This window comes from Salmo trutta, chromosome 12 (assembly GCF_901001165.1).
Source record: "Salmo trutta chromosome 12, fSalTru1.1, whole genome shotgun sequence".
NCBI lineage: Eukaryota > Metazoa > Chordata > Actinopteri > Salmoniformes > Salmonidae > Salmo > Salmo trutta.
This window is the reverse complement of record NC_042968.1, coordinates 65170516-65190628: the sequence shown is the minus strand read 5'-3', so window position 1 is coordinate 65190628 and position 20113 is coordinate 65170516. Positions and strand designations below refer to the sequence as shown.

At 44.9% G+C, this 20113-nt stretch overlaps 1 protein-coding gene across 1 annotated transcript in view; it reads right to left on the bottom strand.

Annotated features, from left to right (window-relative positions):
* The window catches only part of LOC115203988 (niban-like protein 1), a 76009-nt gene that overhangs the window by 22576 nt on the left and 33320 nt on the right, over positions 1-20113 (bottom strand). Inside the window, exon 6 of the mRNA XM_029769157.1 lies at positions 14799-14914. Within this exon, the coding sequence (XP_029625017.1) occupies positions 14799-14914 (116 nt within the window). The remainder of the gene's footprint in view (positions 1-14798; positions 14915-20113) is intronic.

Below are 20113 nucleotides of genomic sequence, written 5' to 3'. Positions count from 1 at the left end.
CTACATAAGACCGAATCGAGCCAGTCGGTCACACATGTAGTGCGTGTTGGAGTGTCAGTGTAGTATGTGTGAGTGTGTGGGTAGAGTCTAGTGAGTGTGCATACAGCCAGTGCAAGGGAGTCAGTGCAAAACAATGAAGATAAATAAATAAAAAGGGGGTCAAAGTAAATTGTCTGGGTAACCATTTCATTAACTTTTCAGCAGCCTTCTAGCTTGGGGGGGCTGTTCAGGCGCTTTTGGTCCCAGACTTGGCGCTCCGGTACCGCTTCCCGTACGGTAGTAGAAAGAGTCTCACAATTTTGAGGGCTTTCCTCTGACACTGCCTGGTATAGAGTTCCTGGATGGCAGGGAGTTCAGCCCCAGTGATGTACTGGGGCCCTGTAGCACCTTGTGGTTGGATGCCGAGCAGTGGCCATACCAAGAGGTGATGCAGAAAAGTCAAGTTGCTCTCAATGGTGCAGATGTAGAACGTTGAGGAGCTGAGTGCCTGCTTCACGACTGTTTTGGTGTGTTTGGACCATGGTAGGTCATTAGTAATGTGGACACCGAGGAACTTGAAGCTCTCAATCCACTCCACTACAGCCCCATTGATATGAATGGGGGTGTGTTAGGCCATCAGTTTCCTGTAGTCCACGATAAACTCCTTTGTCTTGCCCACGTTGGAGTTAGAGGTTGTTGTCCTGGCACCACACTGCCAGGTCTCTGACCTCCTCCCTATATGCTGTTTAATTGTCGACGATGATCAGGCTTAACGTCGCCATGTCGTCGGAAAACTTGATGATTTGAGTCGTGCCCGGCCACACAGTCGTGGGTGAACAGGGAGTACAGGCCGGGACTAAGAACGCAACCCTGGGGGGCTCCGTGTTGAGGGTCAGCGTGGCAGATGTGTTGTTGCCTACCCTCACCACCTGGGAGCAGCCCATCAGGAAGTCCAGGATCCAATTGCAGAGGGAGGTGCTCAGTCCCATGGCCCTTAGCTTAGTGATGAGCTTGGAGGACAGTATGGTGTTGAACGCTGAGCTGTAATCAATGAACAACATTCTCACGTAGGTGTTCCTTTTGTCTAGGTGGGAAAGGCAGATGTGAAGTGCCATAGAGATTGCATCATCTGTCAATCAGTTGGGGCGGTACGCGTATTGGAGTGGGTAAAGGGTTTCTTGGATAATGGTGTTGTGAGCCATGACCAGCCTTTCAAAGCACTTAATTGCTACAGATGTGAGTGCTACGGGGCGATAGTCACTTAGACAGGTTACCTTGGCGTTCTAAGGCACAGGGACTATGGTGGTTTGCTTGAAACATGTAGGTATTACAGAGTGGGTAAGAGAGGGGTTTAAAATGTCAGTATAGGCACTTGCCAGCTGGTCAGCGCATTCTGAGTACTTGTCCTGGTAATCTGTGGCCTTATGAATGTTATCCTTTAACCTGTTGGGGCTAGGGGGCAGTATTTGCACGGCCGGATAAAAAACGTACCCGATTTGATCTGGTTACTACTCCTGCCCAGTAACTAGAATATGCATATAATTTAGTAGATTTGGATAGAAAACACTAAAGTTTCTAAAACTGTTTGAATGGTGTCTGAGTATAACAGAACTCATATTGCAGGCCAAAACCTGAGAAGATTCCATGCAGGAAGTGGAAATCTGATTTGTGGAATCACCTTCAACACGTTGCCTATGAAACACCCCGTGAGTTAGTATTAATTTAGCACTTCTTAAGGCTTCCACTAGATGTCAACAGTCTTTACAAAGTGGTTTGAGTCTTCTCCGGTAAAAACCGACCGAACGAGAGGCCTGGAAAGTTGGTCATAGGGGGAGGGCCATTACTACTATGATGCGGGCGCCCGTGGGTACCCTTTTGTTCCGAAACGTTTAGTAAGACAATGCAATCGTCCGCCTTGAATATTATTGAAGCTCTGATTGAAAAAGGCCCTAAAGATTTGTTATACAACGTTTGACACGTTTGAACGAATGTAAATATATATTTTTTGCACATTCGTGACGACAAGTCCCGTGCGCTTCAGTACATTATGAGTAGCCTTCGGAACGTGCTAACAAGAAGGAGCTATTGGGACAAATTATTAACTTTTTCGAACAAAACTACATTTGTTGTGGACCTGGGATTCCTGGAAGTGCTGATGAAGATAATCAAAGGTAAGGGAATATTTACAATAGTATATTTGATTTTAGATGGTTCCAAGATGGCGCTAACCTGTATCGCCTAGCCTATTTTTCTGAGCATAGCACCTCGTTTATTGCAAAGTGTGATTTCCCAGTAAAGTTTTTTAAATCTGGAAATGCGGTTGCATTCACGAGATGTTAATCTATAATTCTTTTAATGACAATATTACATTTTAATAATGTTTTCAAATAGTAATTTTGTAAATTGTAGCGCTGATTCACCGGAAGCATTTGAGGGAAAATATTTTCTGAACGTCACCCGCCGATGTAAAATGCTGTTTTTATATATAAATATGAACTTTATCGAACAAAAAAATGCATGTATTGTGTAACATGATGTCCTAGGAGTGTCATCTGATGAAGATTGTCAAAGGTTAGTGCTGCATTTAGCTGTGTTTTGGGTATTTGTGATGCATGCTAGTTGCTTTGAAAATGGCAGTGTGATTTTTTTGGCAGGGTACTCTAACATAATCTAATGTTTTGCTTTTGCTGTAAAGCCTTTTTAAAAATCGGACAACGTGGTTCGATTCAGGAGAGGTGCATCTATAAAATGGTGTAAAATAGTCATATGTTTGAGAAATTGAAGTTATAGCATTTATGAGGTATTTGTATTTCACGCGACGCGATTCCACTGGCTGTTGACTAGGGTGGGACGCAAGCTTCCCAGGTTCCCAGACAGGTTAAAAAGGTCTTACACACGTCGGCTACGGAAAGCGTAATCATACAGTTGTTTGGAACAGCTGGTGCTCTCACGCATGGTTCACTGTTGCTTGTCTCGAAGTGAGCATAGAAGGCATTTAGCTCATCTGGTAGGCTTGTGTCACTGGGCAAGCATTTGGCTGGGTTTCCCTTTGTAATCCGTGATAGTTTGCAAGCTCTGCCGCGTTAGAAAAGGTATAGTAGGATTCAATCTGTCTTGTATTGACACCTTGCCTGTTGGTTCATCGGAGAGCGCATCAGGTTCTCTTATAAGAGTCCGGATTAGTGTCCTACTCCTTGAAAGCGGCAACTCTAGCCTTTAGCTCAGTGCAGATGTTGCCTGTAATCCATGGCTTCTGGTTGGGATATGTACGTAGAGAGTTGTAATCCGTCTTAGAATGGGTGGCCAGTAATAAACATGTCCTGAACATCTCTAAAACTAAAAGCATTGTAAACTAAGCAAAAAAAGAAACATCCCTTTCAGGACCCTGTCTTTCAAAGATACTTTGTAAAAATCCAAATAACTTCACAGATCTTCATTGTAAAGGGTTTAAACACTGTTTCCAATGCTTGTTCAATAAACCATGAACAATTAATGAACATGCACCTGTGGAACGGTCGTTAAGACACTAACAGCTTACAGACGGTTGGCAATTAAGGTCACAGTTATGAAAACTTAGGACACTAAAAAGAGGCCCTTCTACTGATTCTGAAAAACACCAAAAGATGCCCAGGGTTCCTGCTCATCTGCGTGAACGTGCCTTAGGCATGCTGCAAGGAGGCATGACGACTGCAGATGTGGCCAGGGCAATAAATTGCAATGTCCGTATTGTGAGACGCCTAAGACAGCGCTACAGGGAGACAAGACGGACAGCTGATCATCCTCGCAGTGGCAGACCATGTGTAACAACACCTGCACAAATTGGTACAGCCGAACATGATACCTGCGGGACAGCTACAGGATGGTAACAGCCCGAACTACACCAGGAACACACAATCTCTCCATCAGTGCTCAGACTGTCCGCAATAGGCTGAGAGAGGTAAACTGAGGGCTTGCAGGCCTATTGTAAGGAAGGTCCTCACCAGACATCACCGGTAGCAATGTCACCTATGGGCACAAACCCACCGTCGCTGGACCAGACAGGACTGGCAAAAAGTGCTCTTCTCTGACGAGTCGCGGTTTTGTCTCACCAGGGGTGATGGTCGGATTTGCATTTATCGTGGAAGGAATGAGCGTTACACCAAGGCCTGTACTCTGGAGCGGGATTGATTTGGAGGTGGAGGGTCCATCATGGTCTGGGGCGGTGCGTCACAGCATCATCGGACTGAGCTTGTTGTCATTGCAGGCAATCTCAACACCGTCCATTACAGGGAAGACATCTTCCTCCCTCATGTGGTACCCTTCCTGCAGGCTCATCCTGACATGACCCTCCAGCATGACAATGCCACCAGTCATACTGCTCGTTCTGTATGTGATTTCCTGCAAGACAGGAATGTCAGTGTTCTGCCATGGCCAGCAAAGAGCCCGGATCTCAATCCCATTGAGCACGTCTGGGACCTGTTGGATCGGAGGCTGAGGGCTAGGGCCATTCCCCCCAGAAATGTCCAGGAACTTGCAGGTGCCTGGGTGGAAGAGTGGGGTAACATCTCACAGCAAGAACAGGCAATTCTGGTGCAGTCCATGAGGAGATGCACTGCAGTACTTAATGCAGCTGGTGGCCACACCAGATACTGACTTACTTTTGATCCCCCCTTTGTACATGGACACATTATTCCATTTGTTAGTCACATGCCTGTGGATCTTGTTCAGTTTATGTCTCAGTTGTTGAATCTTATGTTCATAGAAATACTCACACGTTAAGTTTGCGGAAAATAAACATTTGACAGTGAGAGGACATTTCTTTTTTTGCTGAGTTTATTTGGTGCTAATCATTCCAAGTTCTAGACCTCAGCTGCATCTGATTAAAAAAAAGTGGCTGTTGAGCAGACTAAATTACTTGTTGTTACCTTGGATTGTAAACTGTCATGGTCAAAATATATTGATTCAATGATTGTTAAAGATGGGGAGAGATACAGTAGGTCTGTGACAGAGATGCTCTTGACACCACACTCCACAAAGCAAGTCCTGCAGGCTCTAGTTTTATCTTATCTTGATTACTGCCCAGTCATATGGTCAGGTGCTAGCTACAAAGGAGGAACTAGAAAATTGCAGCTGACCCAGAAGAGTGGCACGTCTTGCTCTTCACTGTAATCAGAGGGCTAATATCCATACTATGCACGCCAGTCTCGGCTAAAAATAGAGGAGAGACTGACTGCATTACTTGTTTTTATTCTGAACAAAAATATCAACGCAACAGGCAACAATTTCAAAGATTTCACTGAGTTACAGTTCAAATAAGAATATCAGTCTATTGAAATGAATTCATTAGGCCCTAATCTATGGATTTCACATGACTGGGAATACAGACATGCATCTGTTGGTCACAGATACCTTTAAAAAAATGTCGGGGCAAGGATCAGAAGAATCAGTCAGTATTTGGTGTGACCATTCACCTCATGCAGCGCGACACATCTTTCGCATAAAGTTGATCAGACTGTTGATTGTGGCCTGTGGAATGTTGTCTCACTCCTCTTCAATGACTCGGCCAAGTTGCTGGATATTGGCGGTAACTGGAACACGCTGTCATACACATCAATCCAGAGCATCCCAAACATGTTCAGCGGGTGACATGTCTGGTGAGTATGCATGCCATGGAAGAACTGGGACATTTTCAGCTTCAAGGAATTGTGTACAGATCCTTGCGACATGGGGCCGTGCATTATCATGCTTAAGTATGAGGTGAAGGCGACGGATGAATGGCACAATGGGCCACGTTGTGGCATTGCGGTCGGTGCATTCAAATTGCCATCGATTAAATGTAATTGTGTTCGTTGTCTGTAGCTTATGCCTGCCCATACCGTAACCCCACCACGGGGCACTCTGTTCACAACAGTGACTTCAGCAAACCGCTCGCACACATGATACCATACACTTGGTCTGCGGTTATGAGGCCGGTTGGATGTACTGCCAAATTCTCAAAAAAAGCGTTTGAGGCGGCTTAAGATCAAAAAGTGAACATTCAACTCTGGCAACAGCTCTGGTGGACATTCCTTAAGTCAGCATGCATCAACTTGAGACATATGTGGCATTGTGTTACTAAACTTTTATTGTCCCCAGCACAAGGTGCACCTGTGTAGTGATCATGCTATTTAATCAGCTTCTTGATATGCCACACCTGTCAGGTGGATGGATTATCTTGGCAAAGGAGAAATGTTCACTAACAGGGATGTAAACACATTTGTGCACAACATTTGGGAGAAATAAGCTTTTTGTGAATATGGAACATTTCTGGGATCTTTTATTTCAGCTCATAAAACATAAGACCAACACTTTACATTCTTATATTTTTGTTCAGTGTTTAACAAACATTAATGAGTGGAAAATTACTAAATTGTTTGCATAGTTAACACACACAACTTGTCACAGTCCCCAAATCCAGAATGAATTCAAGGAAACAGTATTATATAGAGCCATGACTGCATGAAACTTTTACATCTCGTATTGCTCAAGTGAACAGATTTTTTTTCTTCAGTATTGAGTCAGTACAGAACCTTTGTGTAGGTCTGTCCTTGAGCTGTTCTAGTTAATTGTTCTGTATTATGTCATGTTTCACATGGACCCCAAGAAGAGAAGCTGCTGCTATCGCAACAGCTAATGGGGATCCTAATAAAATACCAACACCAAAAATACCAAATACCCAAGAAGTGAAACAGATCTGGGAGAGATACGGTCAAGCATCCGTAGATCTCTTTACACGAAAACACGCACTACCCGCTATTCTTCACGCAAGCTGGAGACAACTCAGGTTGAATTTGCTGGCACACGCTTGGCAGAGGGTGTTGCGTTATACTTTTACTCCCCTCAGCCCCAATCTAACCAGAGTGAGGGAAGAAGGCGCATCCCTCAACTTGGTAGCCCCTCGATGGCCAGGCAAGCTCTGCATAGCGGAGCTCATTTTCCTGCTGTACGTCGAGCCCTGGCAACTGCCATTACGCAGGGATCTGCTGACCCAAGCAAACTTTTACAACCTTACCCAGACACCATGGCCCTCTGGGCCTGGCCCGTGAGGTTAAATCTGGATGCGACAGGCCTGCCCTCTCAGTCATTGAGACTATCCAGAGGGCTCCTTCTACATGCCCTCTGTATGGAATCAAGTGGTGCATTTTTGAGAAGTGGTGGGACCAGAAACACATCACTTTTTTGAACAGAGGGAATGCTTTCTCCACTGATAAGGTCTATCTAGCCACCTTCTAGGCCTGTCACATAGGCTTCGACAATAACACAGTGGGGAAACACCACTTGTTAATGCGTTTCATAAAATTGAAATTAAAAAAAGGAACCTTTATTTAACTAGGCAAGTCAGTTAAAACACATTTTTATTTACAATGACGGCCTACCTCGGCCAAACCCGAACGACGCTGGGCCAATTGTGTGCCACCCTACGGGACTCCCAATCACGGCCTGATGTGATATAGCCTGGATTCGAACCAGGGGACTGTAGTGATGTCTCTTGCACTAGGATGCAGTGCCTTAGACCGCTGTACTACTCGAGAGCCACGGAGGGGGCGCGTTGCTTACGGCCAGTTCCCAAGCCTTTAGTCCAGTCGTGGACTAGGCCATTTCACAGCAACCTTTTGCGCCGCTGGAAAGCGTGGAGATGACATATCCCTCCTTTAAGACCGCTTTATTGGTCGCCCTTATGTCCGCAAAGCAAGTGAGAGGTTCATGCCTTTCATGGGCTTTTCCAAGGTTACCTTATTGCCCAACCCTGCCTTTATGCCTAAAGGTCAGCGGCAATTACAATTCTCGCCGTGGACCTTGTGACTTTCCATCCGCCGCCTTTCCCTTCTACAGAAGAGCAACTCCACCGTTTTTGTCCAGTATGAGCGGAGACAACGAGACCTTTGCACAAGAGCGACCAATTCTGTCATGTTCGCCTCCCTGCAAGGGCAGAACCCGTCAACGGTTATCACATTGGATGGTGGAAGCTATTATATTAGCCTATAACAGTAAAGTGTTTCAGCCTCCGGAAGGCCTTAGGGCTCACTCCAGAGGTATGGCTACTTCTTGGGCACTGTTCAATTCTCCTGCAAGGAGATACCCTTGCGATGCAGCTTGTTGGGCATCCCCTTATACTTTTAGGAGGTTCTACCAGCTATACATCACTGCACATTCTTTGGTGCTTACGGTCCTTAGTGTCGGGGCCTCTGAGGGTTGATAAGTTGCAGTTACCTGGCTTCGGAGAGCATGTTGCAATACGGGAGTTGGCCATATCCCTCATTTGAGATATTGAAACTAATAATGGAAAGATGACTTAAGGTTACTTGTGTAACCCTGATTCTATGATATGAGTGAGATCTCACCGTATTCCCCTACTCACAAGAGTGTGACGACGTTCGGCATGCTCGAGAATGACCAGAAGGCAGGTGAGTGGCTCTTTAGTTTGAGGGGAGAGGGTCAACTCATTTGCCACTCGACCTGTCCGTCTCCGACAGATGGTGTGTGTGTGATTGGTTCTTTGAGCTTATAAGACTCTAGTGAATCCCTCATGTGAGATACAGTATCTAACTCATATCAGAGAACTGATGTTATGCAAGTAACCTTTTTATTTCACCTTTATTTAACCAGGTAGGCTAGTTGAGAGCAATTTGACACATACAGAGTTACACATGGAATAAACAAAAACATAGTCAATAATACAGTAGAAAAAATAGAAGTCTATATACAGTTAGTGCAAATGAGGTAAGGGAGTTAAGGCAATAAATAGGCCATGGTGGCGAAGTAATTACAATATAGCAATTAAACACTGGAATAGTGGATGTGCAGAAGATGAATGTGCAAGTATAGATACTGGGGTGCAAAGCAACAAGATAAATACAGTATGGGAATGAGGTAGATAGATGGGCTCTTTACAGACGGGCTATGTACAGGTGCAGTGATCTGTGAGCTGCTCTGACAGCTGGTGCTTAAAGCTAGTGAGGGAGATATGAGTCTCAAGCTTCAGTGATTTTTGCAGTTTGTTCCAGTCATTGGCAGCAGAGAACTGGAAGGAAAGGTGACCAAAGGAGGAATTGGCTGTGGGGGTTACCAGTGAGATATACCTGCTGGAGTGCGCGCTACGAGTGGGTGCTGCTATGGTGACCAGCGAGCTGAGATAAGGCGGGGCTTTACCTAGCAGAGACTTGTACATAACCTGTAGCCAGTGGGTTTGGCGACGAGTATGAAGCGAGGGCCAACCAACGAGAGCGTACAGGTCGCAGTGGTGGGTAGTGTATCGGGCTTTGGTGACAAAATGGATGGCACTGTGATGGACAACATCCAATTTGTTGAGTAGAGTGTTGGAGGCTATTTTATAGATGACGTCGCCGAAGTCGAGGATCAGTGGGATGGTCAGTTTTACGAGGGTATTGTCATGACATTGCCCTCTTTGGACCATCTCTGTCTCCTACACCCAGGCTGCTGTGGTCAGAGAGGTTGTATATTCCTGGAGGAGATTATCTCCTCATGGCCACAGTATAGAGAGAGCTAGTTTTCATAGAGGGAACAAAGGAAATTCTTACACCTCACGGAACTGGAGGTCCGAACAATATTTATGTTCTGGAGAATGTATAAAAGATTGGTGAAGAATCCAGCTACGAACTGGTCCATTTGGTACAATTTTGTGAAACTCATGAGACAATACGGCCACATTACCATAACGCTGTTTATACAATAGCCTCAGTTATGAGGCTTACATCTATTTGTTGTATGAAATGAGTAAAGATGAAACTATTTGTGAAATGTGATGCTATGTAATGATGTTAATGTGAGAGCATTGCATTTCTGTTTAAAGTTTCACTAAGTCATTGGCACGCCCCCAGGGGCACAGACAGGACCTGGCGTCATGGGACAGACCTATTCTATGTTCCGAATATAACCCCAACCTGGGTTTTCCTACTTCAGACCAGCTTACCTCGATAACGAGAGGGCCAAGGTTTGAGACCAGACCCTCTATCATAGAGGGAAATAAGGTTTAAGTAGATTGCTGAATCTTTTAACCATCCCACGTGGTTAAACTCTTAGACTATCAATACCGACAGAATAAGAACAAGTCTTTGATATTAATTACTAGTCTGCAGCTAGGAATTCGGTATTCCTCAACGCGAAGACCGACAACCGCCAAAACATCTATTCTATAACGACATGAATGAATGTCACTCTGAACTATCCATTCTAACCACAACAGACAGAGAGAGAGCGAGAGACGGCAGACAAACTCTCCAACAGAAACAAACTTTTCAGAGATCCCAATGACACACTGAGCGTAAATATATATTGACTGCAATTATTCCCGAATGAGTGAGCGTTCATGTGCAAAGGATTAGCATTTCAATTGTTATAATTATCAACTTTGTAGTGTCTTATCTTTCGCGCCCTTATCAGTCCCTCTGTCTAACAAGCCGCCATGCCGGTTTAGCCCACTAGGGCACATTCCCCTATCATTTCTTTGTAACCATATCTACTGTTTGTTATGCATTTCTGTGATTTATTTAGTTAGTAAATAAATGATTTAAGACAATTGATGACTCATAGTGAAGACTGGGTTCCTGCAGATCACTAACAATTTACGACGTTTGGAATGAGACTAACGAGAGGTAAAGAATACGTCATTAATCAGAAGACTAAGTGATCAGATAAAATATCTGAAAGTTATATTAGGAAAATTATAACTGTAATCTGAATATTTTCCTTGGTGCCCCGACTTCCTAGTTAATTACAGTTACGTGATTAAGTAGCTTAATCACGTAATAATAATTACAGAGAATCTTTGATAAAGACTAATCTTCAGTTTAATGATGCCAAAGACACGACAGTATGTTTGGCAGCATGAGAGAAGGATGCTTTGTTGTGATATAGGAAGCCAATTCTAGATTTAATTCTGGAAGGAGAGTTTAGTCTAACCAGACACCTAGGTATTTGTAGTTGTCCACGTATTCTAAGTCAGAGCCGTCCAGAGTAGTGATGCTGGACGGACGGGCAGTGATCGATTGAATAGCATGCATTTAGTTTTACTTGCATTAAGAGCAGTTGTAGGCCATGGAAGGAGAGTTGTACGGCATTGAAGCTCATCTGGAGGTTAGTTAAGTGTCCAAAGAGGGGCCAGAATTATACAGAATGTTGTCGTCTGCGTAGAGGTGGATCAGAGAGTCACCAGCAGCAAGAGCGACATTGATGTATACAGAGAACAGAGTCGGCCCGAGAATTGAACCCTGTGGCACCCCATAGAGACTGCCAGAGGTCCGGACAACAGGCCCTCCGATTTGACACACTGAACTCTGTCTGAGAAGTAGTTGGTAAGCCAATCATTTGAGAAACCAAGGCTGTCGAGTCTGCCAATAAGAATGTGGTGATTGACAGAGTCAAAAGCCTTGGCCAGGTCGATGAATACGGCTGCACAGTAATGTCTCTTATCGATGGCGGTTATGATGTCGTTTAGGACCTTGAGCGTGGCTGAGGTGAATCCATGACCAGCTCTGAAACCAGATTGCATAGCGGAGAAGGTACGGTGGGATTCGAAATGGATGGTAATCTGTTTGTTAACCTGGCTTTCGAAGACCTTAGAAAGACAGGGTAGGATAGATATAGGTCTGTAGCAGTTTGGGTCTAGAGTGTCACCCCCTTTGAAGAGGGGGCTGACCACGGCAGCTTTCCAATTTTAGGGAATCTCAGACGATACGAAAGAGGAGGTTGAACAGGCTAGTAATAGGAGTTGCAACAATTTCGGCAGATAATTTTAGAAAGAGAGGGTCCAGATTGTCTAGCCTGGCTGATTTGTAGGGGGTCCAGATTTTGCAGCTCTTTCAGAACATCAGCTATCTGGATTTGGGTGAAGGAGAAATGGTGGGGGCTTTGGCAGGTTGCCAAGCAGTTGACCGGGGTAGGGGTAGCCAGGTGGAAAGCATGGCCAGCCGTAGAGAAATGCTTATTGAAATTCTCAATTATAGTGGATTTAAAAAAAATTAAAAAAAAAAAAAAAAAAAAAAAAAACGGTGGTAACAGTGTTTCCTAGCCTCAAAGCAGTGGGCAGCTGGGAGGAGGTGCTCTTATTCTCCATGGACTTGTGTCACAGAACTTTGAGTTTGTACTACAGGATGCAAATTTCTGTTTGAAAAAGCTAGCCTTAGCTTTCCTAACTGCCTGTGTATATTTGTTCCTAACATCCCTGAAAAGTTGAATATCACGGGGGCTATTCGATGCTAATGCAGAACACCACAGGATGTTTTTGTGCTGGTCAAGGGCAGACAGGTCTGGAGTGAACCAAGGACGATATCTATTCCTAGTTCTACATTTTTTGAATGGGGCATGCTTATTTAAGATGGTGAGGAAGGCACTTTTAAAGAATAACCAGGCATCCTCTACTGACGGGATGACGTCAATGTCATTCCAGGATACCCCGGCCAGGTCGATTAGAAAGGCCTACTCGCAGAAGTGTTTTAGGGAGCGTTTGACAGTGATGAGGGGTGGTCGTTTGATCGCAGATCCATTACGGATGCCGGCAATGAGGCAGTGATCGCTGAGATCTTGATTGAAAACAGCAGAGGTGTATTTGGAGGGCGAGTTAGTTCGGATGATATCTATGAGGGTGCCCATGTTTACGGATTTGGGGTTGTACCTGGTAGGTTCATTGATAATTTGTGTGAGGTTGAGGGCATCAAGCATAGATTGTAGGATGGCCGGGGAGTTAAGCATGTCCCAGTTTAGGTCACGTAGCAGCACAAACTCAGAAGATAGATGGGGCAATCAGTTCACATATGGTGTCGAGGGCAGAGGGTGGTCTACAGCAAGCGGCAACAGTGAGAGACTTGTTTCTGGAAAGGTGCATTTTTAGAAGTAAAAGCTCGAATTGTTTGGGTACAGACTTGGATAGTAATACAGAACTCAGCAGGCTCTTTGCAGTAGATTGCAACACCGCCCCCTTTGGCAGTTCTATCTTGGCAGAAAATGTTAAAGTTAGGGATGGAGATGTCAGGGTTTTTGGTGGTTTTCCTAAGCCAGGATTCAGACACGGCTAAGACATCCGGGTTGGCAGTGTGCGCTAAAGCAGTGAGTAAAATGGCACCTCCGTACCTTCAGGCTCTGATCAGTCCCTACACCCAAAGGGCACTGCGTTCATCCACCTCTGGCCTGCTCACCTCCCTACCTCTGCGGAAGCACAGTTCCCGCTCAGCCCAGTCAAAACTGTTCGCTGCTCTGGCACCCCTATGGTGGAACAAGCTCCCTCACGACGCCAGGACAGCGGAGTCAATCACCACCTTCCGGAGACACCTGAAACCCGACCTCTTTAAGGAATACCTGGGAATATCCCCTCCCCAAATAATATATAGATGTACTATTGTAAAGTGGTTGTTCCACTGGATATCATAAGGTGAATGCACCAATTTGTAAGTCGCTCTGGATAAGAGCGTCTGCTAAATGACGTAAATGTAAATGTAAAACAAATTTAGGGAGTAGGCTTCTAATGTTAACATGCATGAAACCAATGCTTTTACAGTTACAGAAGTCAACAAATGAGAGCACCTGGGGAGTGGAACTAGGCACTGCAGGACCTGGATTAACCTCTACATCACCAGAGGAACAGAGGAGAAGTAGGATAAGGAGTAGGATAAGGGTACGGCTAAAGGCTATACGAACTGGCCCTCGAGCACGTTCGGAACAGAGAGTAAAAGGAGCAGGTTTCTGGGCACGATAGCATAGATTCAAGGCATAGTGTACAAACAAAGTTAAGGTAGGATGCGAGTACATTGGAGGTAAACCTAGGCATTGAATAATGATGAGAGAGATATAGTCTAAAGACGTTTAAACCAGGTGATGTCGTCGCATATGTAGGAGGTGGAACAACATGGTTGGTTAAGGCATATTGAGCAGGGCTAGAGGCTCTACAGTGAAATAAGACAGTAATCACTAACCAGGACAGTAATGAACGAGGCATGCTGATATTAGAAAGAGGCATGCGTAGCCAAGTGAACATATGGGTCCAGTGAGTGGTTGGGCTGGCTGGGGACACGGTGCTAGCAAGCAAGCAGTTAGCAGACAGGGGCTAGCAAGCAAGCAGTTAGCAGACAGGGGCTAGCAAGCAAGCAGTTGCTTGCACCGGGATGGAAACGCTAGCTTGTTGCGAAGATCCAGATGAAAATGTTCAGTTGGAGAATCCGGGGATATGGATAGAAAAAAAAAATGTCCGTTATGCTCTGGTTTGAGTCACGTTGTACGAACTGGCGAGAGCTTTCTGAGCTAAAGGTTAGCTGACCACTAGCAGTGGTTTGCTGACTGATAGCTGGTAGGTAGTTAGCTGGCTAGCTTCAGTTGAGGGATTCCAGATCCGAAGTAAATAGAAATACTTTAGAAAAAAACAGATCCACGCCACATTGTGTGAGGTGGGTTGCAGGAGAGTATTTAGAAGTTGAGGTTTAGGAAAATATTTTAAAAAGATATATACACACACACGGGACACGACAGGACAAAGACGTCTGACTGCTACGCCATCTTGGACCTTACGTTTTCTCAGGAGAGTCCAATTCTTCCTTCCATCTGTACTCTCAGAGAAACAGTCAACAAATCCTCAATAGATAGACAGACCTCAAATACACACCAGCTGCCCGACTCACATCATTCATGGACACTGACCACTCAAGAGGTTTAGCTAAGGCCGTGACCCAACAGACCTGCTGTAAGTACTGTAAGGTGTTAGCATCACCTATTCACAATACATTCAAATTAAATGAGGTTGACTAAATGTAAAAGTCCTCAAGGAGGTAGACCCAGCTCCATAGTGATCCTCTCACCTGTGGTGGCCCTCCACACATCATGTCCCAGGTGCCGTAGTGTCCCTGAGCCTGCCTGTAGAGCCGCACAGCATCCGTGAAGGCAGGGGTCTGCACCCTGCACTCTTCTGACAGACCTGGAGGGGGCAGGCAAGAGCACAGTTATGATAGGCTGGAGCTTCTGTGGTGGAAGTGATTGACTGAAATGTTTCAGTATGAACACTGAGGTCGAGTCTCAAATGGCACCCTATTCCCTATATAGTGCACTGCTTTTGACCAGGTCCCATAAGGCTCTGGTCATAAGTAGTGTACTATATATGGAATATGATGCCATTTGGGAAGGCGCTGAAAGATAGTTTGTTTGGAAGACACAAAAAACAGGCGTTTTAACTGTACTGAGTGACCAGCTGTCAAACTATTCAGGTAATAGAACAATTTGAAAAATCTATTCTCAAGCTTTCACATGGCTTTTCAAAACACACTTTTCGGATGCTCAAGGAAATTGCTAGAACATTATCAACGACCTCTTGGCCCTACATAAACCAGCCATGTTTCACCAAAGCAGCTATTCGTTAATAATAGTAACTTGACCGTGGGACAACACAGGAATCACAGCCCTCGTCAGGCAGCGGAGTCATGCCCAAAACAGGAAGTGACAGAGGTGGTGTAGTTACTATGGTTACGGCCCCTCCCAGTAGCAGCAGGGACAATGGTAGGCAGCTGAAGAGGAGTCAGCACAAACGTATGCATAGGGCTATTTTGCTTTCAGGAAGTCAGCACTCGTGGGTTTGCGTATGTGGTGAAAATACACCAGCCTTCAAGGGCAGGGTATTCTGAAATCTGTTTCTCTCAAGGTCTCTGTATTGAAACACTGTCTAGTAGGTAGTGTTAAAAGGTATGGACATTAATTGAATAGCAAGCAAGCCGATGTGCCTGCCATATGGATGGATGGCTGGATAGGACAGAGCTCCACAGCATGCATACAAAGAACACACAATGTGCCAACATGTGCATACAAATAACTATGACAGGTAAACAGACCGGCGAGGAGTAATTGATTGCGCCAACGTACAGATGCGACCTAAAGACTACAACCTTCCACAGAATCAGAAGAGGATGGCACTCAGCTTAGTCGAAGTCAAGCAACCTACTCAGAAAATACTAAGTAGGAGGAGACCCCTGCAAAATATAAATGTTTGGGGGGAAATACTCTTACATAACAGAATCGCATATCACCTCATGACTCCACAAGAGTCAAGTGTACAGGAAAGACCCACTTGAGTGTGTCTGTGATGTAGTCTAGTCATGCGCAAGTGTGTGTGTGCGCGCACATGTGTCTATCCCGCATGCCACGGCTGTGGGTTTGACAAAGAGAGGAAATTAAATGGAGAAGGTTGGGGGAGGGTTAGACAGGAAGCCCTCCCTCTACCCCCATGCCAACTCTGGGCTGATGGGTGAAATGGGGCTAGTTTGCCTTGGCATTCATTAGAACACAGACATACAGGTCAGCTGGCCAAGGTTGTATCCAAAATGGCAACCTATTCCCTATATATAGTGTACTTCCCTATATGGTGCACTCAAAAGTAGTGCAATACATAGGGAGTAGAGCGTCACACAGCAAGAAAAATGTGTCACCAGGCATAACGAGGGACGGACCCCTTTTAAAAACAGGATTGCTATGATTTCCCTTCGTAAATATAACAATTTCTCATTCCATGTTCCCCTTGGGACATGTGGAGCAGTGTGAACTTTTACTAAACTACATGTAAACTCAGCAAAAAAAGAAACGTCCCTTTTTCAGGACCCTGTCTTTCAAAGATGTGTAAAATCCAAATAACTTCACAGATCTTCATTGTAAAGGGTTTTAAACACCGTTTCCCCATGCTTGTTCAATGAACAATTAATGAACATGCACCTGTGGAACAGTCGTTAAGACACTAACAGACGGTAGGCAATTAAGGTCACAGTTATGAAAACTTAGGACACTAAAGAGGCCTTTACTGACTCTGAAAAACACCAAAAGAAAGATGCCCAGGGTCTCTGCTCATCTGCGTGAATGTGCCTTAGGCATGCTGTAAGGAGGCATGCGGACTGCAGATGTGGCCAGGGCAATAAATTGCAATGTCCGTACTGTGAAATGCCCAAGACAGCGCTACAGGGAGACAGGACGGACAGCTGATCATCCTCAAAGTGGCAGACCACGTGAAACACCTGCACAGGATCGGTACAACCGAACATCACACCTGCGGGACAGGTACAGGATGGCAACAACTGCTGAGTTACACCAGGAATGCACAATCCCTCCATCAGTGCTCAGACTGTCCACAACAGGCTGAGAGAGAGGCTGGACTGAGGGCTTGTAGGCCTGTTGTAAGGCAGGTCCTCACCAGACATCACCTGCAACAACGTCGCCTATGGGCACAGATCCACCGTCGCTGGACCAGACAGGACTGGCAAAAATGCTCTTCACTGACGAGTCGTGGTTTTGTCTCACCAGGGGTGATGGTTGGATTTGTGTTTATTGATGAAAGGAATGAGCGTTACACCAAGGCCTGTACTCTGGAGCGGGATCGATTTGGAGGTGGAGGGTCTGTCATGGTCTGGGGTGGTGTGTCACAGCATCATCGATCTGAGCTTGTTGTCATTGCAGGCAATCTCAACGCTGTGCGTTACAGGGAAGACATCCTCCTCCCTCATGTGGTAAGGCTCATCCTGACATGACCCTCCAGCATGACAGTGCCACCACCCATACTGCTCATTCTGTACGTGATTTCCTGCAAGACAGGAATGTCAGTGTTCTGCCATGGCCAACGAAGAGCCCGGATCTCAATCCCATTGAGCACGTCTGCGACCTGTTGGATCGGAGAGTGAGGGCTAGGACCATTCCCCCCAGAAATGTCCGGGAACTTGCAGGTGCCTTGGTGGAAGAGTGGGGTAACATTTCACAGCAAGAACTGGCAAATCTGGTGCAGTCCATGAGGAGGAGATGCACTGCAGTACTTAATGCAGCTGGTGGCCACACCAGATACTGACTTACTTTTGATTCTGACCCCCCCTTTGTTCAGGGACACATCATTTAATTTGTTAGTCACATGTCTGTGGAACTTGTTCAGTTTGTCTCAGTTGTTGAATCTTATGTTCATACAAATATTTACACATGTTAAGTTGGCTGAAATGAACACAGTTGACAGTGAGAGGACGGTTCTTTTTTGCTGAGTTTATATACCCCCCTTTGCCTCCAGAACAGCCCAAATTCTTCAGGGCATGGAAACGTTGGACCTCCTTTTTCGTGAACAGGGTGGTGTACCTATTAAACTGGCCAATAACTATAAATAGAGATCTCTCTCTCAACACAAATGAACACCCACACATGGGAAGCATATCTTAGTGCTTGGAGGCAATACCCTAGAAAAGGGAATAATGTTTAATTCATAAAAAGGCTTGTTGGAAACTTTTACTTATACCAAGATCAGGGAACAGATTGCATCCAGAGTAGCAGCAGACATGAGAAAGTGTGTGTGTGCATTTTGTAAAAATAGAACATGTGGTAGCATTTACCAATGTCTCTTTATTTGAGGCATTTCCGTCTCTCTCTGCACTACTGTGGTTGGCGTGACTCCCGAGTCCTACCACAGCCAGATCCCAGTTCCCAGGCCTTCACATCCAGCTTCTCTCTCGCTCTCTCTTTGTGTGTGTATGCACAATGGTAAACAGAAACCCCACAATGGCAGCAATATGGCCCACTCAGTCTGCTAAGGGTTAAAGCAGTGACGTGGTGTTATTGTGATCAGGCCAGGAGGGGTATACTACAACACTAGATATTTTCAGGATTTTATCAAGCTAGCCAGTGTCAGCTAGCGTCACATTACAGCTCAGGCTTTATCTATGATATGAAGGGGGATATTGATCATGTACCCGTCGCTCACTCAAGCCAGGCTCGTAACTGTGGGCATGTTGCTTGTCGAACACCGAACTCTTCATTGAGACAACGCTGAAACAGCAATTCATGGGGGAAGTCAGTGGGGTACTGTGTGTATGTGTTAGGGATGAAAAAAATAACCATCGATGTTCAAAAGTTTGGGGTCACTTAGAAATTCTGGTTTTTAGTCCATTAAAATAAACATCAAACTGATCAGAAATAGTGTAGACATTTGTTAATGTTGTAAATGACTATTGTTGCTGGAAACTGCTGATTTATGGGAATATCTACATAGGCCGATTATCAGCAAACATCACTCCTGTGTTCCAATGGCACGTTGTGTTAGCTAATCCAAGTTTATCATTTTAAAAAAGGCTAATTGATCATTAGAAAACCCTTTTGCAATTATGTTAGCACTGCTGAAAACTGTTGTACTGATTAAATAAGCAATAAAACTGGCTTTCTTTAGACTAGTTGAGTATCTGGAGCGTCAGCATTTGTGGGTTTGATTACAGGCTCAAAATGGCCAGAAACAAATAACTTTCTTCTGTAACTCGTTAGTCTATTCTTGTTCTGAGAAATGAAGGCTATTCCTTGCGAGAAATTGCCAAGAAACTGAAGATCTCGTACAACGCTGTGTACAACTCCCTTCACAGAACAGCTCAAACTGGCTTTAACCAGAATAGAAAGAGTGGGAGGCCCCGGTGCACAACTGAGCAAGAGGACAAGTACATTAGTGTCTAGTTTGAGAAACAGACGCCTCAAGTCCTCAACTGGCAGCTTCATTAAATAGTACCCGCAAAACACCAGTCTCAACGTCAACAGTGAAGAGGCAACTCCGGGATGCTGGCCTTCTAGGCAGAGTTGCAAAGAAAAATCCAACTCTCAGACTGGCCAATAAAAATCTAATATTAAGATGGGAAAAAGAACACAGACTGGACAGAGTAACTGCCTAGAAGGCCAGCATCCTTGAGTCACCTCTTCACTGTTGACGTGGAGACTGGTGTTTTGTGGATACTATTTAATGAAGCTGCCAATTGGCCTCTGTACACCTATGCAGATATTTCATTAAATTTTTTTTTTTTTAAAAGCCGTTTCCAGCTACAATAGTCATTTACAACATTAACAATGTCTACACTGTATTTCTGATCAATTTCATGTTATTTTAAAAATGGACAACATTTTTTGCTTTTCTTTCAAACTGACATTTCTAAGCGACCCCAAACTTTTGAACGGTTGTAGAAATGTATGCATGCATGTATATTAGTGCATTCAGAAAGTATTCAGACCCCTTCCCCTTTTTGTTACTTTACAGGCTTATCCACCACCCCCCCAAAAAAATCCGTCAATCTACACCCAATACCCTTTAAAATGACAAGGCGAAAAGAGGTTATTCATTTTTGCAAATGTATTACAA